Here is a 27,091-nt window from a genome sequence, read left to right on the forward strand (position 1 = left end):
AGTTTGTCTCTTGGTTATTCGAGGGGGTGCTGACTGACTTGCTACTGCAGGAAATTGTAGGAAATGCTGTTATATTTTTTAGCTAAACAGTAGTTTCAAATGGGTGGTTAAGGCAATCGGGGAAATCTGTTCTCCCTTGCCTTTGTGATGCTTCATGTCTGGAACATGACAGGCTGTGAAATGGCTTTTCTGTGGACCCTCATGACCAATATTTGAATCTTGCACATGATACAGTACCATTAGTGGTATCACAGCACTACCCTGCACCAGATACCATACAGATCATTGAATCTGTTTTCCATATGCAGTGATAAATGTGCAAGTATAGTTTACCGGAAGACAAAGACACATGAATCTGCACCTGCATATTGAATAATCCCTTTCCATGCTTAATTTCAACGGTCAAAGAATTCACAAACAGCAAAGGAGACGCTCCACACAGCAAGAAATGATTTTACAAATTGAACTGATCCAGCACCTACAATAACAATACATTCAGAGACCGCAGCTTTTAATCTGTTTTGATGATCCCTCTGAAACTTTAACTTCAGACTTACAGAGAAAAGACTCGCTGGTCTCAGTTAATAAACCTTCCTCGTTAGAGCAGTAACTTACAAAAGGAAGTTTGAACGCTGCAGCCCGACTGACTCATCATTCACTACACAACATTGTCCTTTGAGGAACTCCGGGGTTTTGCCAGGACCGTTGGCAGGACCCTGGACGGCGCTTCAGCCGCAAGGAAGCTCCTGCTTTGCGGAAGGCTGCAACGCCCTGGGTTTGGCTGCTTCCGACTAAAAGACAAATGTTTTTGTACCCTGATATTCTAGATTGTCTAGATATACTAGCATATAATAGGCCATTATTTCTGCACTGACAGTTCTGACACTCGTGGGTTTCATCATCATTTGAATTTTGCCCGTATTTCATGTCATCTCTTCAGCCATTTTCCAAGTTAGCTTACAATGATGCAAGACAGAGAAGCTGGTCCACTGACCAGGTCTGTAAAAATATCTGACCCATCAAAAGCTTTGGGAAGAAATTTGCTACCCTTCTTGTGCAAAGTAGGGGTTGGACTATATCATCTCCCTTCCAACCTAAGTTCTTCTATGAAATATTCCTCTGAAGTCACCAGATGCATTTCTCAAGCAAGAAAAGCACAGACAGCACTCCCATTCTAAAAAAGGTTCTATTAAGTACATAGCAGTACCCTTGACAGCTCTATTTATCTACACAAATACGTTGTCTCCAACATGTCCTCTGAAATTTACTTCACATAGACAAAAACCATGTAAAATTTATTTTCAGCCATAACAGTGGCCTTGCAGCTCAGCACCGACTGTTTCCCTTTTCCCTAACTTAGTAAGCACGTCTTTTTGTCCTTAGCATGGACTCTTCAGTGAAAATCCAGGACTACCCTGCTAACACGATGCGTCATTTGAAAATGGAACCTGATTATCATGAGCTTCAAGGTAAAAATGACTAACATGTTTGGCAGAGCGAGACCTTTGTAAATTGTATTACTAACCATAGAAGCACATCTCCAAAGGCTCAGCATTTCTACAAGGGGGATGTGACTCATCACTGTTTCTCACATTGTCATTTGTCCTCTGCTTACGCTTTTCTTTACCCTCAGTGAGGTAAGGTGTGTGTGTGTGGGGGGAATAGCATTTTGTAGAAGAATCACAATTAAATCTAAACCTAGGAAAATCACTGGAAGAGTACATTACAGTGGACTCTAACCACTAACCTAAGTAGCCATGCTTACTTACATACAGACTTCTATTATAGAAGCTTCTCTTTGGAGAATGCTACTTCATTTGCATAAATTTGTGTCAGTATTGTGTTTTATTGGGAACAGAGTAGCTGATGCAAATAAACCACAAGAAATTACTAAGTTATTTGAAAAATAAAATTATGCATCTTTTAAAGCCTACAATACATTATCCATTCTAGTAATTATTTGGTGCAAGTTTCTAAATCTTACTCATACAGGTTACAAAAAAAGAAGTAAAAAAAAAAAAAGTAGGCAGCTATCAAATTGAGCTATACCTTCCTACAGGTTTGCTAAAACAACCATGGAGATCCTAATGATAGCTCATAAAACAATGAAAGGTTCACTGCAAATGATAAGTAATTAAAAAACACATGCCTACAGAATACTAATGATTCCACCCGAGTATAGAAAGTTATTTCCCAGTTGTTCATCATGCTGCTGTTCTACAGCCATGAGAAAAATACATGAGACACATCAAAACTATGTCAGGAGAGAAGAACTAATAATTGGACTCAATTCATGTTAATATGGAGTCTGTTTTTCCAAACAGTGACAGTCCCTAGTTTAGAAAATATTTTAACTGAGTCATTTACTGTCAAAAGCCTAAGTTCAGGAAAGAACTAAAGCACATGCTTAAACACGTCCCTTAGATTCATATTTCGATTACTGCCTCGAGAATCAAAAGCTTAAGCAGAAGCTTACATTTGTCTTGAGACAAAGTCCCCGAAGTTAAATATTGTAGATGAAACATGCTGCATAAAGGCATGGTAGTGCTTCAGGACCTGTGGCAAAACTCCAGCTGACTTGCAGCAACCAGGATTTCACATAGGAACACCACAAATGCTTCTGTAAATGCTTCACTTTTGCCATGAAATATTGTTACTGAAGTCCAGGCCTTTTTAAATCCTGGATAAATACCAGCAAACAGGCTTGAAGATACATGATCTATTATGTTAAGTAAGCCTTCCCCTCCTCCAGAAACGACACTCAGAAAAGTAGCAGTAATTCTTTGCATAGAGAGCTGGTTTGAAATACTTTTTGCAAAGAGCAAAATGTTACCTTTATCAATAATGTTTTGCCAATCAACTCTAAGGTGAACTTCACTTTGCTGCAGAGTCAGAGCACTAACTTTTAGCACAATTTCTCTCTTACAGTTTTAAATCGTTTACATATTGCCTAATGTATAAGCGAATTTAATCTGCAGTGAAGAAAACATTTCCCAGAGGAACACCCTCAGGGTGAACCTACCCATTACACTGATTTAAGTGGTGTAATGATTGTTCTCAGCTGTTTGTTCCTATCCACATGTGGCAATTTGCCACCGCTCAGTATAAATGACCATGGCCCTGCCAACCTGGTCATGGACATGGCTCGCATTAAAAAATACTTTCCTGAAAACCCAAAAATAATTAAACCACACTAAAACCATGTAAAATTGGGAGAGAAAAATGCAAAAAGGTTTTGGATGCTAAATTATTTCACTGTCCATTTTTAACAATACGCCAATATTCTCAAGAATACAAAAGTGATTCTGTTTGAAAAAACCAGTCTAGATGCTGCACGAATTGTTTATAGGCCAAACAATATCGCTGAAGTACATGCTAACCTTACAAATATTTGTGTCAGAAAAAAATTGTAATTAAAAAAAATTTAAAAGAAGAATCTTCCTAAATGTCAACAGAGAAAAATCAAATTAACTAGTATTAGCTTATTTCCAATATTATTTTGTCATGTAACAGATACTTGTCATTAACACCGAGGCAGGCACTTGGTCTGAAAGCTGATTTGAATACGCAGGGTTTCCAAGCAGTTAAAATAATAAATCTCTCCAATCCTCCAGCATTGCGTGTTTGCTTCTGGCTGCCACACTGACACCACAGTACCTCAGTACTTTCACAACACCCCTCAAAATCTACAGCACAGGTTTATCTCACCTCCAAACCCATCAGGCACGTATGTTTTAAGCACAATGTTGCAGAAAACCGTCGGGAGAGAGAGTGGTTTGTTGCCCTCATTCCGAAGGGAAATGTGTCTGTAACCTGCTTGCAGACCATCCAGAGGCAGGATCCTCTGACCGATCAGCTTATTATTGTCATCATACACTGCTATTCTCAGGACAGCAAGATCAGGGAGAATAACCTGGAAAGTCACAAAATGAAGATATTCAATGACTCTAATACAGTAGCACCCTCCCCGCCTCCCGTGTTTGAACCATTCACTTTGTATGCCAGAAACAGACTATTAGCACTGTAAGGTAACGTCGTTCCCTGCAAACTGCACACTTTAAGACTAATCTTTCCTAGAAATGCTTTTTTTTTTTTCACCCTAAATAATAGGTAGATTTCAGAATATGCAAATCCTGCAGCTTACAGTTAGACTGGCTAAATATTTTGGTTATTTCTTTTTCATTACTGAAGACCAGTGGCATCGGTAAGAAGGCAGGTAAATACTACCTGGGAAATGACAGATACACTGGCAATCAAAGGGTAGATAGTGCCAAATCAGGAGGAACCATGACAGAAAGATGGGATTTGGGATGTATCCAAAAAGGCAGTGAAGAACGGAAAGAGTACAAGCACAAGCTGATGGGGATGTACGCTGAACTACGGGTTCTGCAAAGGGGAGAAGCAGACAGAGGAGGTCAGGACAGGGTGACAGACCTGCCGAAATGGCGTGCTGCCAGCAAAGTGGGTGCGCTGTGCTCACGACATGAAGGGTACATGGTACGCATGGTGGGCAGGGATGCTGCCAGCTATCTGCATCTGTCAGCCCCCATCTGGACCACCGAAACAGTAACAAAAAAAATTCCCTGCCTTTCCTGGAACAAAGGTGCTGCCTCTGTGTACAGAGCAGCGAGGTACAGACAGCTAACCGGGAGGGACACCCTCTCTGCCAGCTTGAAAAGGTCTTCCCACTCCTTCTCTACCTGGCTCTATTCATTAACGCTTACAGGACAAAAGGAAAGACCTAAGTAAAACTGCATCTACTATCTCCCTTAGCCTTTCTCCCTGCCATTTTCATTTTCAGTCTCAGAGGGCACAAAATAAAGTACGCTTTCAGTCTCTGAACCCACCGGAGCTATTCACTGACATGCTGCTCCACCTGACGACAACTTGATGATAACGTAGCACTCCCAGGAAAGGTTACCACCAGCACTCACCCTCCCTCCCCCTTACACAACAGAGTGACAACACAGAACTTGGGTTAGAATGACTGAAGCTTTATTTTACTGAAAATAAAAACAAGAAACATGACAGAAGACCAATCAAGCAGGTTACCTGAGAGCAACTGTGTAGGATTAAGTATCAGCTTGAGGAGAACATTGCAGCCCAAAAAGGGCAGGTAAGATCTCTCCTCTGCAGGCCACAGATCGGCACATCTTTCATTACATGATGGGCTCAGATACAGATTTACTAGGGAGCAGGAGTGGGGACTAAGTTTATCGTTCCCCCTCCGCTAATTTGTTCTAAGGTATGACGGTAGGCACTTCCACCCTCACAACCTTTTAGCACTGTACACCCCACGCCTTCATTCCCTCCAGGTAGAGGAGTTGTTCCTGCTGTGTTTATGTCACTCATTAGCTTGGTCATCAATGTATGTCTTGATTGCAATGTTAAGCCTGATACCGTAAGGGCCTGAGAGGAAGAAAAACAATCTCTTGGCTGACTTACAGTACGAGTTATTCGAAAGAATGTGCGACCATGTAATTGTTCATTGCGCAGTAGAGCAGAAAGTCCGAAGAATATTGGCATCAGCCACTGTACCCATGCCACGATACACAAGTACCCCCCTTTTAGACTGAAGCCGTGCGCATCCTGAAGGTTACGGGCCTTTTGGTTTAAGAAATCAGAAAGCAGCAGATGCTGGCCATATGGCCAGCAAGCCACGGGCAGCATGATTGCCTGTCATTGTACCTAAGCATCTGTCCCTGTGCCTCCTCATACACAGAGAAAAGCCCTTGAAGTCACATTCATTCCAGAATATATTTGAGTCCAGAAAAAACTCTTTTGCATTAACTACATTTCTATTAAAAACTGGTTATACTCTTAAAAAAGCAGATTATGTGTGTAATATACCCAAGTGTGAAGTGTTATCACCACTTGGCAAAGTCTGTCACTTTGGAATAAAAGAGCAACAATTTTGCATGACAACAAAACAGGTGTAAGCAAAACAGACGTTATCAAAGACGGCACTGCTAACACATGTAGTCTGGATGAAACTCCAGTCAACAGAAAAAAATAAATATATATATATATGTGTATCATATATATAAAGACTGAGAGATAAAAAATGAACATGGATGACTGATCTCTCTCTTTAAATCCCCCATACCAAGAAAAAAAGGTTTGTTTTTCTTTTGTTATTAAAAAAAAAAAATGAAGAAAAAGGTACATGATGCACATGGACTACTTAAGGAGGGAGCTGGCAACACGTCTGAGGAACACAGCACCCTTCCGACTTTTCCATGTAATAACATTGACCTTAGCTTTGGATGCAGCATCTCACCTGCCCTCTGGGCTGAAGGAACAGTGCAAGATAGCAGCCACTGCCAGGGCAGGGAAGAAGAAATCTCCAAGGAATGATGGTCTCCACCAGCGGGGGCTCATTCTGAGCAGACTGCATACCTTGAACACAGGCATGGTCACGGAGGAGGTGGCTACCTCCAAGTGGGAGGAGGAAGCAAAGGGGAGGGAAAAGCCAAACAGAAACAAACAAAAAAAAAAAATCATGTGACAGCTACAGAGGTTATCCATTAGAAAAATAAACCAAAGCAAAATTAAAAAAAAACAAAAAAACCAAAACAAAAACCAACAACCTCTTGAAAGCTTCTTTCAGCTTTAGATTGTTTACTGTAGTAAACAGGAACCCTACAAACCCTTTTTCATGGGAGCAGTACTTATTCATGTGAGCAGTCAGACTGAAGCAGGGAGGGGTGGCTCAAGTGAGCAAGGACGCTCAAGTGCAAAAGGGCTGGCAACCACAAACTGTGCTTTCTAAATATCCTACCTTTCGGAATACAAATGATTCTTCATTGTAAACAGGGTTCAGACCATTGTTCATCACCATGCGTGTTCGAAATTCTTTACGTATCGTGTCCGTGGGTAAACCATACATATCCACTTCTACATACGTACCGATTTTTTTGTCTGATAAGAACTGACCAGATATTACCTGCAACATAATAACAGAGCAGTAAGGAAAAGCAATACAAAGCACAAAGCATTTTATGAATAATGGAAATATTGATCTTTTTTTATTGACAGCAGTCTGAAAAATGCTTTATACAGAACAGATATATTTATTTCATCATATGAAAATGGTATATTTAGTGCTAAAATTGTGCTTCTTCAGAAAAGCTGTTGTGATAAGACCTAAAATATATCCTTAACTGGAAATGACTGTGCTCATTGTGCTATGGCATTAACAGTTGTAAGTCAGTCAGCCCAATTAGCTGACGTCTCACAGATGCGTTCACAATATTACTGAAAAACACTGATTGAAACAACCAAGATTGGCACTGCTATTCTGCAACTTTAAACCTTCTGTTCAGAAGTAGTAATCTATTCTATGTCTTGACTACAAAGAGGTGAAAGGAAGCTATTGCTCTGCTTTCACTTAAAGGTTTTAAACTAATCACATGTCAGTCTAACTCTGTATTATGTGTCTGGGAAATGCTCACGAAGCAAACAAACAAAAACCCCACACAAGTCCTCTATATTGTTATGTATATGCAGATTTGTTGCAATTTGGCTCTAAGTCATACTCCAAGTCAAGATTAATCTAGCCACAGCAGGCGATTACTCCAGCGAAAATTTTTATTCCATCAAGATGATCTACTACTAAAAAATACAGCTAATGTTTTCATTACTATGATCAAGGAAGGAAAAAAAAAACACTGAAACACGATTTAAACTCATTTCAAGTCCTTTTCTTTTCATGATCTAACATTCTTCCAGGGAACACTCTGGATAACAAATCTGAAAAGTTATGGGGCTGAGGGGTACCATCACCGGCTTCAGTCCACTCCTTTATATCAGAATTTATAGGGAATTTTATACTAGTTTTAGACACACAAGAAGAGCAAGTGACAAAATACGTGATCTAAGAACTACCTCTAGTGATACCTCAAACTTATGTTCTCACCACCAGATCCCACTTCTGTCTTGGAGGGACTGTACTATCATTAACATTAAAGAAAAACATCAATAAAACGTTTTTGTTCTTCTGGAGGTGCAAATGAAACTTAGTTATATGTCTAGAACGCACAACAAGCCCTTGGTGGGAGAGTTTGAAACTTCCATTCTGCACGTAGAACGTGGTAACTGAAAGCTTCAGTCTTTTGTGAAGCTACAAATAGGGTACTGGAGCAAAGAGAGAAAAGTCACAGAACAGGTTTTACAATTGTCAGCCTCCTTCCAAAACGTGATACCTACCCATGCTTTAGAACTACAACAGAAGTTTTATGGACTTTGTTATTCATGGATAACTCCAAAGTAATGGCCTTCATCACATTCACTGTTTTTCTCTACTTATTTTGAAAATATCCTGTCCCTGTGTGCCCATGTTCCTCCTTGCTCTACGGTGACAAGTGATGTTTGCATAATTTCATACTGTCCGCAGAAATTAACTTCATTTATTCATTTGTGCGAATCAAAGTGTAATTTTGATGTAATTCAAAAAGAGCATGAGGGGGGTTAAAATTCAGTGATAACGTATTTTTACAAACCGTTTCTAACCAACTCAGATCAAGTAAACATAGATGTCTTAGCCAGCAATAAAAAAAAAACCCACAATGCAAACAAATTGACAAAATCCACATAATCCAAACACATCTGTAGATATCCTGTTTCCATTGACATTTAAATGTGATTTTGGATGTGATAAGATGACAGAAGTTTGTTTATTGTTGTTTTACCTGTACAGAACATGTTGCAGCAATTACACCATCTACAGGAGTTTCAGAGAAAGGGTCAAACGTTCGATCCGGTCGTCGCATGAAATCTGGTTTAAGTAGATACCTTATTTCAACAAAAAGAAGAAGAAAATTATTCTTGTGTGGAAATTAAAATTGTATTAAATACAAATAAAATGGATGTTCGAGCTTTAACCAATGAGCTCTCCTACAGCACTGTAAAATACAGACTATCATTCTAGCTGCAAGTGTGAGGACGTAAAAGGAAATATCTCGGTTGTCCAGAGTACAGATAAACATTAATCTTAATTTTGAATTGCCAGCTACTGAGAGGTGAAATCAACCCTGAATTTCAAGATGAAAACAAATGTAATATAATCAAGAACATTTCAAAATAATTTAATAATAATTTTAAAAATACAGTGAGTTATCACATAATAAAAAGTAGATGGTCTCATTTGTTTTAATTCTTTAACACTTTGGAAAAATACAGAGGGCTTATTCAAATTTATGTTTTTAAATGAAGCAGCTCCACAGAGTCAAGATTCATGCAATAAATTTCAGCTTGAAGCTAATTTTTTCATCTCGGTTATAAAACCTTGGGGGAAACAGCTGATAATGTCAGTGCTGACAGATTGTTAATTATAGTAGCAGGAAAGGTACTACCATAATAACACTTACAATACATCCCTGAGGACTACACACTGGATCAACATATCAATGAAGCCGATACGTGCTCTGATGAACCAAAACCCAAGGATTCTGCCATCAAAATGAAATAGCAGTTGATCACAGAAAAGACAGGGGTTCTCTTCCACTGGTGGAAGGAAATGTGTAACTGGAGTCATCTTGCTAATTCTGCAGCCCTGACAGACAACAGCTGCTAGAAGATCATTTTTTTATCCACCCTTAGTCTCTCCAGTGAATCACTGGTACGCAGTGTTAATAAAGGCCTAGACGGAATTCAGAAATAATTAAAAAATGCTGGAAAAATTCCAATGGCGAGAATGTCAATGATTTCTCCCATTTTTTCATAATGTGGCTTCTGTTTAGGAAAGTAATATTCCTCATTTTTCTGACATTATAAATGTGTGTGATTTCATAATATTTTATTAAAGTAGGTTATGGGCAGAGGGAGCTATCAGAAACATCCTTAGCCTCTGCTTCAGGCCTGCTGAAATAAAAACCACTGAAGCTAGAGTGACTCAATCTTATTTCACCAGCATGAAAACTGTAAATCAGAGAAAAAAAAGGAGTACAGACAGAAGGAAATGTATTTTTTATTGTCATTGCCCTGCATGTTTTCTGTGACTGAAACAGCACTGCATTTATAATGCATATACAAATATACCACTATATTACTGTAATACCAGAAGACTGACATAAGGATCAAGTAATTTAGTCGATAATGACGCCTGTCCTTCAGAGCATTTGGCAATAGTGAATATGTGCTCTTTCACTAGACTTGTGGGTCAAATAAGGAAGGAATCATACTCTGACATAAAAAAACCCAAACCTTTGGTTTTCTTCTGGTTTTGCTATTCTGATTGAAACGACCAGAGACTGCACTTCTGTCAAACCCAACAGCCTCTCTCTGAAGAGTTCAGAACTGAAATCAAGGCACGGAGTGGCAAAACACTATGTTGCCTATTCTCCAGATGAGGAATTTTACCAAGCTTCATCATCTCAGATTTTCTTTCTGAATAAGATTTGCATTTTTTTCTCCCCAGGATGAGTTTGCAGATTTTAATGTGATTCTGGACTGTCATTTCCTATAATTCATCAAAATTCTCCTTTCTTGTGATGTTAACGATCAGCCTATCCTATTAAGGTATAAACTCAACATTTGAGAAAAATCTGTCAACATCACTTGAGCATCCTTTTTCATGCAAAAGTCATGGGTAAGAACTTAGAGAGATGAAACACTTCAGGATGATCTGTGAAATCTGCTCTACAAGTAAAGTACACAGATTAAAAAAATGTTCCCTACGTATTAAGGCTCAACTTGTCCAAGTAAATTTGGCAATTCTGTGAACTGTGCAATGAATCTCCACTCTGAGGCGTATCTTCAAAGAAAGATTGTGAACAGAAGATGAAGATGTATTTAAATAACTGTGTATGGTATCCATGATCATCTTCATAATTTGCACACAAATCCCCTTCTAGCTCATCTTTAAAAATTGGGCATAATTAAAAAGCATATTCATCAGAATACCTCCTCGCAGGGGATAATTCTCCCTGAATTCTGCTAATTTCTACTCTTCACCTAGCATCCCATTTTTCTTCTGTAACACATAATTAATAGTGACAAAATTTTATTAAAACCATAGTAAAGGATTCTGATAGACAGTGACAACAGTTTAAATCATATCACTCACCCGCATGATCCATTATATTCAAATTTTCCTTGATTCAACTGCATTGCTAAATCTGTCACGAGAGAAAAAAATTACTTTCCTTCTGATTAATGCAGATCATGAACAATGCTTTTTAGAAAAGAAAATAAGATTGTTTGTCCAGAATAATCAGTTTAAATAAAAATTAAATTTAATGCAGATAAACCAGACACATTAAGAAATAAAAGGAAGCAATAGGAAAACTTCAGATTTCTTCACAGTATTAACAGCTTTATTAACCCAGCTGAAGTCTACACTGTGCTTAGAAAACAGTCTCTCCCTGAATTCAAACACACTTGGCAGGCAGAGAAGCATCAGACTGTGGTCGTGTGAAGTGCCTGGGATGGGATTTCCATCATCTCAATTTGGTATCTACACTATAGGTGTCTCCATTTCTGCTAGTGAGCTAGAATCACTCTGAGTAACGGAGGGATACAAGCACTTAAACAGTGCAATTAATCTTAGTCTAAGGCAGACACATAAAACATACTTGATGAGACATCCTAGAAGTACGTATTTCTCTACAATGACCATAGACAACTACTTCCGATGAAGCTGTCTGTATTCTGATGTCTTAAAGAAGGTGAGATATCACACTGGTTTTCTATGGGCTTAACTGAATAAAATACCACAAAAAAGCAACCACAAAGATCACAGCAGCATTGCCTAGTTTCAACATCTAAAGCATCTGAGCTTTACTCAAATGCCTTATTACGGCACTTGTATATAAAGACAGATTGTAAACACATAATAAGCCCCCTCCCACCAAAACCTCTCCCAAACTTTCTAAAAAATAAAATGTTTTCCTGCAGGTTTCCAATTACACTAGAACACAATATTCTTGTTTAGCGGCAACACAGGTATTTTCTTGCCCAACAGACTCTACCTTCAAAAAGGAACAAAAACTCTTCTGTATGTTCTCCATTACACAAAATATAAGATTCTCATATGCTCCTTATTATTTGCTTTAGTGGACAGCCTTAACTTATATTTCCTCAATTATTCTTCAGCCTGACACCACAGTTGGATCATAGAGGACTAACACAGGAGAGTTGCTCACTTTGATTATACAATTACCACTCTCATTTTGCAATATAAAGGGGCTGAGAACGACACGCAGTGGGCAGAAGCAGTGCTGGGAGAAGACTGAAGCTTGCATATCTGCTCCAACCTCCGTATCGCGTCCAGTGGAGTGCTTTACAAGCGGTGTATTCCAGCACAGTCTTCTCTTGCTTCCTCAGCTAGTGAAATCAGTGCCAAGCTTTGCAGGACAGAACTCGGGGAATTACCATTAGGAGTGTCTGCAGTACCAAAGACAACTTTTGGGGGGGGGGGGGGGTGTGTGCATGAGTGTGTAAAAAAAAAAAAAAAAAAAAAAAGGAAGCACAAAAGCACTATCGCAGCTAGAAAAAGCAACTGGAAAAACCGGTCTGTTACATATATGACTGAAGACATTCCTCGATTAATTAAAAAGAACCAAAATAAACTAAAAACCCCTAGCCTGTTATACTCACACCTTCACTGAACAGGAACAATACATCTCCTCCCAGTTTCCGCTGTGGAGAAGCATTTACATTCCCTGCCATCATTCTCTCAGCTGGGATCTCAGACCCCATTCTCTGATGCTGAACACGACTTTTTAACACTTCACAATAACTGGTCTAGAAATGCATTTGGCACACAGTCATTACTTTTTACCATCTTAATTTGTACACTCCATCTTTACTTTGCAGACACGCACCCAACTGTGCCAAGCTGTGTTTTGTGAAAACAGTGATTTCCCTGTAATTAATACTTTTTATTAATAAAACATTATCATTTATGTGAAAAGTTACAACAGTCTATTATTTTTCCATGAAAGGGGACTGAATTTTCCTTCTATGTACGGTGTTTTTATTGCTTCTTTTCTTACGCTTCCATAATTCCACCCCACCGTATTATTTAGCCATATGTCTGTTTCCTCAAAAAATGCCAGAAGCAAATCCATGGCATCTGTTTGAGAGTTCCTGCCCAAGCCATTCTTTAGGATTGAGGTTCACTGGTCGTTGCTGCCTACCTGGGGTCTGATAGTTCAGTGAGACCATCTGGCAGCCAGCGTTCCAGAAAATCTGAGGCATGTAATTACTGGAATCCACTCGGCCTCCCTTTGGGTATATCCGACTCATTTGTCGTTTATTATAACTGTATAATTCATCAAGGAAAATGAGATAAAAACATCATAGAAATGGATGGTCATCTCCTGGTATCTTCAATATTTCTTACGTTAATCTTACTGTTTCTCATCCTATGACCTACTTTCCCTATTCCTTTACAGACGTGGAACACTAAATCTAGAAAGGTACGCTTATTGTTTATCTGTAGCATTAGTAGAGAAGTGGTATGAGGAGGTGAAAGGATACTTCACAAACTCAATAGCATGGGTCTTCAAATACCCTAGTCCGACTGATTCATTGAAAGAGGACATATTATGATGAATATTACGTTCTAGAAAGAAAAGACAAGACATTTTAAAATACTTCTGTAATGACAAATCGAAATTCAAAATCATGCACTATACGCAATAGCAGCATATAGCAAATTCTGGTCTGTTTCTCCATCATCTGTCACTCATAGAATCAAATTATACCAAAGAGAAATTTCATAATATTTCTGACTTTCCTTTTTCTTTCACTTCCTGGGAAATCAACAAAACTTTTTTTTTTTTTTTTTGACAAAATTGTCATTTAAAGTCTGTGTTGTATGGCTAGATAAGGCAAAACAACATGATAAACGGTCTAGTGTGCAATATGAAAGCATCAGCTAACTGCTGACCACTGTGACGATCACGCTAACCTTACTTTACAGAAAGATGAACTAAAAAAGGCAGTTTAAATGGAAAGGCGTATAGAATAGAATCAACCTCAACAGCTTCGTATTCTCCCAGTAATTTAGTGACTCCGTGTGGATGACCAACGGAATAACATGCTAACTTTACATCCAAGGAAACAGATCTAAAAATATACCGATGATGGTCATTAAACTATAAAAGTCTTACACCACTTCTAAACTCAGGAAATGTAGAGATTAAAAAAAAACTACCTAGAATAAGCAGACAAATACTTTTATTCCATTCAACCTTTTATGTTACCTTCTGCTACATCGAAACCTTGAAATTTTACAGGTTGAGCATAGTTGACCATTGTTGATAAATATGGATGTATATTGGTTGTGGCACCTACATATTTGTAAGATGCCATCCATGCTTGTTCATCTTCAACAGTTACTAAACCCTGAAAACAGACATTAAAAAGAATAATCACTATTTGTGTGTGCAAACACTATTGTTGGAATTTTCAAATGTGATACACAATTACACCCAAATCTGAAGAAAGTTAAAGAAAGTGCAAATTAATAAAAGTGGAAATTTAATGTCACAAATTAAGACTTATTTTCTTACTGGTATAGGCACCAAACACTCTCAATGTTACAGGATGCATGCAAGAGGACTGATGACAGAAAAGCTCCTAAGCAGTGCGTAAATATTACATAATGTTAGTGGGATAACTTCGGGATAAAAGATAAATATTTCAACAAACTGAAGAATGGTGGGAGATAATGATCTATCTTTGCCAAATAAACTTCTAATTAATTGTGATTTAATACAAATTTTCTCATAGCAACTGCGGTGGGGTAATGCCTACTTGGTACCGAGTAGAACTTTCTCAACATCAAAACACAACAGGTTCAACTGCTAAACTTCACTAATAAAAGTAGACCAAAATATAGGGTTTACAGCCTTCACTGGACAGGCAGACATCACAAGACCAACAACAGACAAAGTACCAAGCTCATATTCCTGGATACTTAAAATGATAAAAATCTGAATCTATCGTTCACATAAAGATACATTATATTTATAACAGAACTGCAAAAGTTTTCTACAACTATCTCATCTGCTAGAAACCCACAACAAGAAGCACTTCTCAGGTGGATCTACCTGTCCAACTTTCTCCCTTCCCTAAACCAGTTCGAAACACATTCTTTTCACTGAGAGAAAGAAAAGAAAGAAAGACCTCTGTCAATCTAAGCAAACTCCGCAAGGCTTACTGTTCACGGCATTTTTCTGACAAATATTTTTGCTTGTTCTCCTATCAGTGAACCAGTTACCAAAAAAAAATAATAAAATCTAACCTACTGTAGGCTGACAGTGAACTTCTGCAAGGAAGTACTAAGTATATTCCAAATTCTTACAGTACAGCTTTTTATTTTCAGAATGCAACCCGTGTTTGTCAGAAAGTTCTCCTCCATTTTTCTATCGGGGTAACCGGAAGCACTGCAAAGTCCTTTCTCAGGCAGTAAGTCTCAGCATGTCTAACAGCCTCAGCATTAAAGCATGGAAGACAAATGCAGTACACAGCACCTACACTACTGCAGCTCATTTACTCAGGACATGGGAGAGGAAAGGAAACGTGAAACTACTTGCCAGTATTGTGGGCATGTACCTCTACCTCCCATATAGTGTGGACACATTTCAAAAAATGAATTCCATGTGAAGTGAAACAATGTATGCCTTGACATAAGATGATTATAGTCACAAGGAACATCGTTTTCTGACTGCATGAAATAGCTGAGTTATCAGAACGAGTCCAGGTGCACATGGTTTTATGTGCGGTTTAGACTGAATGAACCTTCCAGTGGTCCATGAAATTTTAATGCTGATCACCAGGGCTCAACACAACTGCTTTTCAGGAATCCACATACTGGGGGTTCATAGATCTGTTCCCTAAATATGCCAAATGGTACATCCCTTTATTAGTAGAATACAGGCATTTGTTTGTTACTAGGTCAATATTTGTTAATAGAGTTTAGATCAAATTAAGGCTACATTTCTTCAAAGGACCTAGTCCTTTTCAGTGTCTTCATTTTGGGAAGACCAATAATTCAGGGAGAACTGACCCCTCATCTTCTAAAAACCAGGCTCCTTCAATGTGCCTCTTGTGGAACGCTCAGAATTGTTAATCGTATTTTACTATCTTGGTCCATAAATGTCTAAGTAATGAATCTCAGTGAAAAGGAAGGCAAAGGGGATTATCTGTGCCTTAGTGCCAAGGCAATAGTACCCTGCAGACCATAGCTGTATGACTGCATTACTGACATACTAGCTCTAAGACAATCTACACGTCATGGATTTTATCTTCTTTACCTGCAGACCCATATTTTTTTAGAATAAATAGGCTCTACTCTTTGCAGCGTTCACAACTTTAAAACTATGAATTAGAAAGGGGTAAGGCTGGAATGTTTCTTAAAGCCTAGAGAAACAAAGGAATGGTTACAACAGCACACGACCCTTTTAAGGGCTAGAGAAAACAAAGGGGGAAAGTTGATCTCTCTAGGTTATTTATACCTCCCCACCCCTCAAGAAAAGAAGCAGAACCCACTTAGAAAACAACACAGACTGAAACAAAGTGTGGTTAGGAACAGGAGCAGCTTTAATGAGAGAAGAGAAGAGAAGGAAGACGAAGAGTGGAAGGAGGTGGGAAGAGTCTTACAGAAGGGATTCCTGAGAGAAGATAAATGCAGAAGTCCCAAGGGAAAGCAAAAGGAGGAAAAAGAGAGAGGAAAACAAAGTGCAGTCAGGGTAAGGGAAGAGGGAAAAAAAAAGAAGCAGGGATGATACATCTTAACACCATTCAAAGAACTGCTGTTTCCCAGTGCCTCGCATTGGAGACTGAGATCAGACACTTCTAAGGAGGCAAAAGTCATGCACTCCTGTCTGTCCCCAAATTTTCTGACAGCCCTAACCCCAGTATAAAAGTACAGCAGAAGAAACCCTAGAGGAGAAAAGGAGGTAGAGTCACTTTCAAAAATACTCTGTAGGTGCAGTGAAACTGTGCATAAAATTGTTAAACCACTAAGAACGCATGGTAAGTAATATGTGTTATATATAAAGCAATAAAACAAACTACATAACATCCTATGTGTCACCTTTTTATTGTTTTCTTGCTCAGAATCTTCAACAGCCTAAGGGAAAAAAATATATATACATTACCCAAAGAAAAAGCAATAGGAAACACTCACAGTAAGAAAAAAAAAAATCCTCAAAAAATTAATGCATTTAGCAAAAAGTATACCCTTTTCCACCTTCCTTTGTGGCTCATCTGTCCCATACATTTGCAAATATTTGCAGTTTCTTTCAAATCTGGGTACACAAGATATGAAATTCAACAGCTCACTAGCAATGGGAATAGGACGGAGGATGCCAGACAGTTAAGCCCAAACCAGTGCTATCACTAGATCCTGGGGACAGGAAGTTTCTAAGAATGAAAGAATGACACACCCAGACAACACAAAAAATCGTCTGCTCTGGGTATGCTAACTGGCCAGGCTCTGAAAACTTGTGTGTTAAGACTACTGTAAACTGTGCTTTAAATGTCCACGTTTGGAAAAGGCCTATCTCAAGATGTTATTTGCAGTGGGACAGTCTGCTGTCTGTCTTTGATTACAAGCTGCCACTATTAAGAAACTTGGACAGATAAATGTTGACTTGGCACTGACTGTACATTCCTAAAGAACAAGGATGAAGTCACTGATCAGCAAAGAAACAGAGAAGTTACTCAAGGGCATGTGCTGAGGATGAGTGACTAATCTGAAAAAAAAAACCCCAACAACAAACCAAACCCCAAAGCACTCAGGTAGTTAAGGACCAGCTGACTCAGTAAGTGAAACCAGCCCTAGAGCAAAGAAGTTAAACACCACTTCAGTGGGACGTTTCATAAAAGTCCTGAAGAAGTAAAGATGTCAACATGAAGAGATACCACGAAGGCAGGTCTGATGTCTCAGTGATCTAGTAGCTAGAAACATACTGCCAAGGGGAATATGTGCAAGTAAAGATTTTCCACACCTATACTTCTACCTGGAGTAAGATCCAAGGTAGCCAAGCAGGAGAAAAGAAGTGGCTAAAATACTTGCGCAACAGAGGAGCGTGATGTGGTAAGGTACCTTAGCACTCACGTGTGGGGTTTTTTCCTGTAGCAAGCAGTAATAATGCCTTCAGTGCCAGAGCAGCCTTAGTTCTGAATTACAATCTTCTGTATCTAATTACTGTCAAGTAATACTCAAGTTACTGAGCACAGACCGACAAACTGTACTAAATCAGGTATGAGTGGAATAAAGGGGACTCCTACCCTGTCTGCCAGCTGGCGCTCTGGTAGAGCCCCACTGCCATACTACCCCACTGCGGAACCATCGTCCTATTTCTCCTTCATTACTGCAGGTGGAAGGGAGAATCTATCCTAAGAGTTAACAATAAAAAATGACCCAGGGAATCCCTACAATGAAGACAAAGGATGCAACCTTCCAAAAAAACACGGTTGAGCGAGGAAGCTGATATTCCACCTCGTATTAGGGCTCTGCAACTGAGATGCCAAATGAAATATCAGAGGCAGGAGCAGGAAACTGCTCGCTGCCTTTAATTAGCATTTTTGATCAAATCCTCCACTTCTTTTATATTCTTTCCCTACATACTGATTCTGTTTCCTCAATAAGTATTCTACCTGAAAAAGCAGAGAGTAGTTTTGGCTACAAAATTTTGTCTTCTCATGAACCTAAAGGTTAGAAATCTGGTGAAGATCTCACGTTTGACTCTTCTGACAACATGTGCTGTGATGCTTCCACAAAACACAGTGTCTTTTACACCCAATTCTGTGGAAAGCTTCTAAAGAAATATATATAAGAAGCAATCCCACCTTTTTGACACTGATGGCAACAGCTTCTTTTTGACTGTAATCATCTACAGTAAGGTCACTTCCAAATTTGTACTCTGGATGAGCTTCTTCTTCCTGGTCAGCTGCACAGAAAAGAAAGAAGGATCAGCGCAAAAAACCCACAGCAACTGCTGGTTTTGTGAGAGACATGAAACAACTCACAGCTGAATACACAGGTTTGGCTTTGGCATTTTTTAAAAACAGAAGTAAAATCCAGGGGTTTAGATTTCCAAGCATTAGTAGTAAATTACAGCTAAGGCATGAGATTCTTACAGCTTTGATGTGGTTAGTAAGAGAAATTTTATTTAGTGTAGTTTTGGAGGAATCAGCAATTTGCTTAGCAAAAGTGTAAAAAAAAACCCAATAGGCTTGGGGAAATAACAAGAAATGAAGACAGAGATCTTTAAATAAAGATGTAAGAAGTTGCTGGCGTCCAGACTTCTCACACGCATTGTTAGAGTCTCCTTACTTCCCTATTATAAGGAATCATTTATCCTTAGCTTTTAAGGTGATTTTCTGTTAGAACCTAGTGTACTCAAAGAATTTTAAAAGTCCTCTTATAAACAAAAAATCATTAATCACATTATTCATATGGATTTAAACAACAATTTTAGAAAATAATTATTTGAGCCTCTTGGTAGTCTAGCGGATAATTTATAAACACAGCACAATAAAAGCACTATTAGAAATAAGCATTCCAATGGAAATCAGCCTGCGAAATAACAGAATCTCATCTGTGCTCCTTGATCACCTGAAGAAAGATACTGAGGCCTCTCCAAAAAAAATTGTTGTACTTCAGTCTTTTTTAGCATTGCAAGGACAGATACCAGATTTGGATCACAAAGAATATCTGTCATGAGGACCTTTACTGACTGCAACAGCAGTGGCTTTGTGCTAGTGGGAAAAAAAGTTTAAAAAATCAAGGAGAGGACCAAGGTGTAGGCTAAAGCCAGAATGTTCAGCATGAGAGGGGTCACAGGCCAGTACCTTGGTACGGACACTTGCAGTCAGTGTATGATTTACCTCTTCTGATGGTGGACATTTAAAACAGACAAGGTGAATCACACACTAAATATGTCTATTTTTCTCTGTTGGCCATAAACACATTCCACATCACTGGCTCAGATCTAAATGTTTACACTGAAGATATCTGAAGTTTGGCAAGAAAAATCCTATCCCTCATTTTATCCTTATAAAGTATAATGCAATAATCCAATCTGATGTTGACACAAATATTAAAAATAGTGACAAAATGTGTTTTCAAAGCAAAGATCACAGCTTCCCAGACTCTCTCACACACACAGTGAAAATCTGACTTGGTTGCTGTGCCTATATGACTTCTAAACAGTAAGCGGAAGTTAAAAATTACCACGGCGCTCACGTTCCTACCACAGTCTGTCACGGAGCTGTGTATCTGAGACGAGATGCTAAGGGTGGAGGTCTGTATAAATGGTCCTGCACTGAGCACAGACTTACGGCTGCTGCCACAGATTGCGGGCATGTGAGTAACGTGCATACTAGCTGCTCATGCTGGCCTACTCATTTACCACAGGCAATGTTTGAGAGCCCTCCTCTATGAAATCCTCACCACTTTCTATCTCTTCTTCATTATCATCCTCTAAGATATTTACAGGAGCAGCAGTTTCCCCAGCCTCCATCATCTTTTTCAGAGCGTCAAGCTGTTCTGTTAATAAGAAAAATAAAAATAAATTAGTCATGACATGAGCAGTTTGTAGCGCAAAGAAATAAATGAAAACAATTATAATTGATTCTCTAATCCCAAGAGCTACTTTTATTTAATGGGTTCTCTAAGATTAAGATTTCAGTAAGCAATAAAATTTTAGAGAGTAAGAACATCTTTAGACATAAACTGTTGTTAGATCTAAAAAGCGGTCAGTAAGGGCTGTATCCAAAGCTCAGTGAAGTTAAGAAAAATATTTCCATGGACTTAAAACATCTTTGGAGCAAGCATATTACTTCTTCAAAGAACAGACAGCTCCCTCTTTGGTGCCTGATCTATGCAAATGGAGGCAAAGGGCTTGGATTTTCAGTTGTGTTCCCGTGTGCACTTCAGTTAGACGGTATGAACACAATCATGTATGACAAGTCAGTGGAAGGTCGGTACACTTATCTTTGAATGGAGAAGGACCAGGGTTTATCACTACAGCCATACTGGAAACTAATAGAGCAACATTATTATTACTGAAAGAAGATAAATATCAGAACTGGCAATAATACCAAGAGCAGCAATTTGAAATTCCATTTCATTTTATGCTTATCCTGGAAAAACAGAGCACTGCAAACATACTAGTGCAGGCAGAATTTACAAGAGATTCTATCTGCGTTATATTTTAGCTCAAACAGCAATCTGATAAAAGTCCCAGGATTACATTTCTAGGTCTATCTATGCCTATGCTATATGCTGATATCAAGGCCCAGACTCTGGCATTCAGACGAAACACAAAGTGTCATTTACGTATAATTCATATTCTTCCAACGCTAAAGTACAGGCAATTTGGAAACTTTAGTAACAAAGCTTATTCATACCAATGTGGACTTTTGTTTAATTTAATACTCGACAAGCTTTACTTACTCTTTTCTACCTCAGGTTTCAGCCTTTTATTCTTGATGAGAATCTTTCTTTTGAGGTCATTAGGGGAAGGTAAGGCTTTACCTGCGTCAAGCTGTAAAATAATTTAAAGAAAAGGCTTAATAACAGCTGTTTGGCCTCTTTGTATCTCTATTTGGGATTTTGACTTTAGGACAGCAATGGTAAGGGGCAGTGAACAAGCAGTGCCACCTCAGGCACAACCCTGAGAGGCAGTGTGACTGCAGTTATATTGTCTCCTCTGCTTCCTCCCTATCCCACAGGAAAGCTGTGCTCAGATAAATGTTGCTGGCTGAAGCCAGCACGCTGGTCTCCAGCCTACGTCATCCTCAGCTGCACTGGTCAAAACATCTCCCCCTCTCCTGCTTAGCAGTGGGCACGGCTGTGACCTTGCAAGTCTTCATCAGAGGACTTGCTACTTTCCCTCTCCCTGTGGTTCACACACACTCCAAGTCACAGTTTAGCCAATTATCATTTGATCTCTAAATAAGTCATCTTTTATGGTCCCTTCAAGCTGTAATAATGCAAGGGAGGCAACCCACACATAGAATCGTTTTGGTTGGAAAAGACCTTTAAGGGTCGTCCTTACAGAGTAGAAATGGGCAGGCACTGGTGAATGGAACACTACCCAGCCCTTAGCGAGGTAACGAGGACTGTTTCTGCCAGCAGGGCTACAGGGTCCCATCTTCAGTATTTGTGAAAGGCAAATGGCAAGTTTCACATATGCAAGGAAGTACTACTAAAAGGTCTGTTCCAGTTTGGGGAAGGAGAAAAAATATTACTGAGGAAAGAGAAAAAGTGCAAAATCCTTTGATTTAAGCCCCATCACATCATTGAGGCTAAGAAACAGGGATTTGGGAATGGTAATTAGCACACTCTCCACTTCAGGCTGGCTAAGAATATCACGCAGGGAGTTGCTGCTATAATGGACTGTGGTTTCCAGTGAACCGCAAGTGATATATGAGTAGAAAACATTCCCAGGGCCAGTAAAAATTCTTAGAAGAAGTACTCAGATAGTCTTATCCTTAAATCCAACTCAGAGTTACGCAGAAGCAGCATTCTAGATGAAGAAACACAGGAACAAAGCACCGCAACTTGAAACCAAATAGAAGCAGCAGAGGTGACAAGTAACAATCCAGCAAAAGAAACCAAATCAACCCAACTCAGCCCCACAACAATGGGCGCAAACCTCCTTGCAGGAGGGTAATGATCATCCACAACCACCAGGCTAGCTGGCATGGGAGTTTCTGCATGTTGGATGAAGAAAAAACACAATTGTTTCTGAGAGCGCTTGGGTTGTAATTCCACTAGATGTCAGTGCCGCAGAGCTCATTTATCCCCAGGCTTCCAGGATGCCAGTCTGCATCCCCAAGCACACGGCACAGCTGGATGCCCATTTGGACAAATATTTGCTTTTACTTAAAACCAAATCTGCTTCCCCCAGTGCCACGTCTCTCTCAAGTCTGTCCTCAGTCAGTCGAGGTACCAGAAACCAAACACTCATAAAATACATGTTTCAAGCTCCTGCCGTTTCCGCAACGTTTGCTTTGTGAGTAGCTGGGGTCTGAATCTGCCCATGAGGTAGCAGCACGGCAGCCTTTGGCCAGCTCTACTTTAGGCTTCCCTGAAAGCTGCTGGAGGGTGCCATTTGCGAGGAATGCGGCAGGGTGCTACGTACATTACAGGAGAACACTACAGATTTCGTTCTCTGGTATGCACTTTTCAGGGCAACAACCTGATATTCACCAAGCCTTGTGCGTTGCTGTCCCTGCAACATGTGAGGGAAGTCAAGAACGGCACAGCTCTAGAGATGGTAATTCCAGGAGGCCCCTTTGCCGGGACCACACGGACAGGAGCTGAAAGGTAAGGCACGGTCCTCTCTTCCGTGGTCACCCACAGCACTAAAGACCTTCTGCAGGTTTTGGGTGTCTGCTGGCAGACAATGAGCACGTTGCTCAGGAGAGTAAGGAAGGCCGGGAGGAGTAGCTGCAAGCAGTGGGTAACAAGCTATTAAATTCTCAAATATTGTGTTTGTGAAGGAGTGTCTGTTATTATCTCCTGCCATGCAGGAGAGTGAAGTGCATGCAGATTACAGTGCACTTGATAGTCCAAATGAGACTGCAGGGAACTCTTTGTGCTTAATTTAATTCTTAATGCAGTAGTGCGGGATACCTAGACTGCAGGACCTGATCTGGAGCATGAAGCATGCAAAGTGCAGTCAAAAGAAGAGGTTTCCTCAGCTGAGACCATGCAATTTATAATTAATTGGTTTTCAACAGCGTCTGGCAATTTCAGAGTTATGTATGATCTGCAAATACAATGTATGTGGTGTATTTTATGTAGGCGCTGATATTACGTCACACATCGAGGGGATGGATTTCCCCAGGCTGCTCACCAGAGCCCTGCACAGAAGAGATTAAACAAATCAGATAAGGACCAAAAAGCGTAGACAACCAAAAACCACCAGTCATTTTTGAAAGCACAGGACTGGCAGTGAACAGCACTATAGGTGATATGATCCCAGTTTATCATCTCTATTAAATATAGGTAATATTAAAAAAAATTAGAAGACTGACAGAGTATAACATACTGGATGTGTTTCTAGAGGCTGCTTCAACAGGAGATCTCCAAAAAGATCTTCACAGTATTTTGACATCTTGTACTGTTGATATTTGCTGGAAAAGATGATGTTGGTTAATTTTTAAATATAAAAAAAGAAATCACTATTACTCGGCAAAACAGACTAACACTATGTAGACATCCCAAATGATACACTGCCTACTTTCTCTCAGCTGAGAAGTATTACTTCACTATAATTAAACTGTCAATAAAAGTCTATGAACTGACATAGATGAATTTAGTAAGACCAAAAAAGTAGATTAACTGAATCCCACACAACTAGTGGAACATCCAAATATATTTCACAGATTTACCACAGTTAAAAATATTGGCATTATTAAGCTAAAGATTGACTAGTATATATAGTCTCTTCCAAGTGACATTTAGTATACCTGCATGTCCCTACACAGTTTTCAAGTGAACTCAAATTATAGCATTTTTGAGCTGTATCATCTCTCTCACATATTGCACTATTATTAAAAAAAAAAAAAGGGCACTATATACCTGCAATGATTTTCAAATGAAAGAATGACAGGATACTCTGACGTAACAAATGCTGTTTCCTTAATGGCTTGAATTACATCCTTTAAAATGCAATAATAGGATTCAAATTAAAACAGATCAAATTACAATCATAATGAAAGAGGCTTTTTGTTTTCCACCTTGAGAAACACAGAGCTGAGACTCAAATACGCCAAGTGAAGCCAGAACTAAAACAAAGTGTATGCACATTCTTCCCTGTTCCCCCCAACAGCCCAGACCCAGCACCCAATGGGTGCCCCACGGCACCTGCAGCAGTGATGGCAGCTTCACCCAGAACCCACCAATGCTACCCCTGGATCTGCTCCCATCTGCTCTTGCCAGGGAGGGTTTCCACTCCCACAATAACTCCTGCATCTTCAGGCTGTTTCCGTAGCTAAGGAACTTCTCAGACAATGGAGAAGTGCCAAGAGCCACAGGATGTAAAAATATGGGGCAAAAGAAGGAAGTCTGCTCCCTGCAGTTTCTGTGGAAAGGCAGACATAACACAGGGGTGTATGCTGCAAGTCAGAAATGAGCCCCAAGATCTGGGGCAAGGAACTGTGCCTATGCGATTTGTTAGTCTGTCACAAGGGAGCAGCGTCTGGGTGCTGAGGAGGGGAGGGTGCCCTGCGTGGATTCTTGTCCAGGGGCTCTGCTGCATTTACCTTGAAAAGAATATCTGTACACATTGCTTTTCCATGCGTTATTATTGGTTCTTGGTCTTCTCCTTTGCCATCCCAACAGTCCAGCTCAACACACCTAAAGACCCAAGAAAAATGATGTCACCTTCCTTAGTGTTTCAGTACAGGCGAGCTACTTGGGACAAGTTCTGAGCAGTGATGTTCAGAGCAGTAAGTTACAAAGCTGTTTTGGGCATCACACAATTCATTTTAAGCTGCACATGGGTAATTTCAGACTGCTTTTATAACTTTGGGTATACTACCTTAAATATAGTATGTCTGGGTCAATATATTTACACCTGAGCAATAACGGTTTTAGCGCTGTAACACACTTCTAATTTATTATTTTACTCAGTTAACTGTGACACATTCTAGTATGTCAAGAAATTAAGCAGAAAATCATAAAATGATTCTCATTTACATATAAAAATCTTAATTTCAAAGCAAAAAGCCCTCTGAAATTCTTTAGTTGTCATTTTGAAATCAAACTTCTGTTACCTTTCTCACAAACTCTCTCTTGACATTAATTTCTACATTCCCACTGCCTTCCAACATTTTTGTAAGAAAGGGTCTTAAATATGTATATTTTCATTTACCACACTAATCAATTTATACATTCAATTATACAATATATCCCCACAAAGGTATGTTATCTAGGTTTAAAGTATTAGATACACAAATATTAAAGGCTGTTATCTCCTGCTTCCAACCTGCATCCAGCCAATAGCACTTGTCTGTACATCTCCACTGAAGACTTCCCACCAAACTGCCTGCCTGTTAAATATGTATTGTGAGAGGAACTGATGAAATAATGAGCCAAAGGATGGTCCATTTCTTGATATAATTCCAAACGGTCTAGGAAAACTGGGGCATTTTCATCTGACATCAAGTATCTGCAAAACCCATCACTTGATATGACACCTAGAAGGAAGAAGAAAGTAGGGAAAATTACTACTAGAAATTTATAGTGGGCAGGAATCAAACTGTCTCACAGAGCAGGAATCTTAGCACAAAAGCTATGTTTATCTAGGCTTCTGCAAACAAAGAGAAGCTCTTCCCTTCCAGTGCTCCAAGCTGACCAGCAACTGTGTCCCTGGTGCAAAATCTGATGCTGAGGTCCCAGGTTACAAAAGAAAAAAATCAGGTGCCCACCTAGCTCAATATCCTACGTTCAGCACTCACCATTAGCAGACCTGAGCCATCAAGAGGATGTGAAGGTGGCAAATAAGTAGTGACATCTCCTCAGAATACTCCTAGTAATTTTGGGCTCTGGGACTTTGTGAGCCAGAAATTGTGAGCTTGCACGTACCAGTCTTCTACGGTACTTTGCTCCCCTCTTTCCTATTTAGTCCTGCCCTGCCTGTGCTACATCGGTGTTAGTCAGCTTGCAGCACGTGCAGAGACTGTTCTCCACTGACAAAAACAAGTGGAGGTGTACCTGAAAACATTTGCACGTGTTCATTTGCAAAGTATTAGGAAAATGTAAGATACCTTCAGGTTTACTCTTTGAAATACAGGTTTATTCCTTTATAAGGAAAAGCAAACCATTTTCTACAATGAACATGGGACATACAGTAATTCAGAGGACAGAATTTCTCTTATTTCTCTGCTGTTACCTGCTTCATAAAGTATAAAAATTATAAATCGAGGGATACATTTTAATGAAAACAAAGTAAGAATAATCAGTACTGCAAGATCAGTTTTAAAGTGGCCAAGAGACTGAAAAATGATCTGGGGTAGGGAAGAAGGGATTACTTACAAAGAGTCACTGCAGAGAATAGTTTTCTGGCACTAATTTGGAGATTGCTTTCCCTAAAGTCAAGTATGAGCACTCAGT

General features: G+C 39.4%; 1 protein-coding gene across 3 annotated transcripts in view; it reads right to left on the minus strand.

Moving 5' to 3' along the window:
* The window catches only part of PLCB4 (phospholipase C beta 4), a 206,021-nt gene that overhangs the window by 33,128 nt on the left and 145,802 nt on the right, over positions 1-27,091 (minus strand). For all 3 annotated transcript variants that reach the window (XM_075749801.1, XM_075749802.1, XM_075749800.1), the window contains 15 exons: positions 25,965-26,175; positions 25,240-25,333; positions 24,557-24,636; positions 24,024-24,108; positions 21,419-21,509; positions 20,414-20,509; positions 18,808-18,908; positions 17,048-17,083; positions 14,211-14,352; positions 13,483-13,567; positions 13,140-13,264; positions 11,066-11,117; positions 8,691-8,793; positions 6,782-6,946; positions 3,709-3,913 (listed from right to left, as the gene is read on the minus strand). In XM_075749801.1, coding sequence (XP_075605916.1) covers positions 3,709-3,913; positions 6,782-6,946; positions 8,691-8,793; positions 11,066-11,117; positions 13,140-13,264; positions 13,483-13,567; positions 14,211-14,352; positions 17,048-17,083; positions 18,808-18,908; positions 20,414-20,509; positions 21,419-21,509; positions 24,024-24,108; positions 24,557-24,636; positions 25,240-25,333; positions 25,965-26,175 — 1,671 coding nt within the window. The remainder of the gene's footprint in view (positions 1-3,708; positions 3,914-6,781; positions 6,947-8,690; positions 8,794-11,065; positions 11,118-13,139; positions 13,265-13,482; positions 13,568-14,210; positions 14,353-17,047; positions 17,084-18,807; positions 18,909-20,413; positions 20,510-21,418; positions 21,510-24,023; positions 24,109-24,556; positions 24,637-25,239; positions 25,334-25,964; positions 26,176-27,091) is intronic.

Source organism: Balearica regulorum, chromosome 3 (genome assembly GCF_011004875.1).
Source record: "Balearica regulorum gibbericeps isolate bBalReg1 chromosome 3, bBalReg1.pri, whole genome shotgun sequence".
Lineage (NCBI taxonomy): Eukaryota > Metazoa > Chordata > Aves > Gruiformes > Gruidae > Balearica > Balearica regulorum.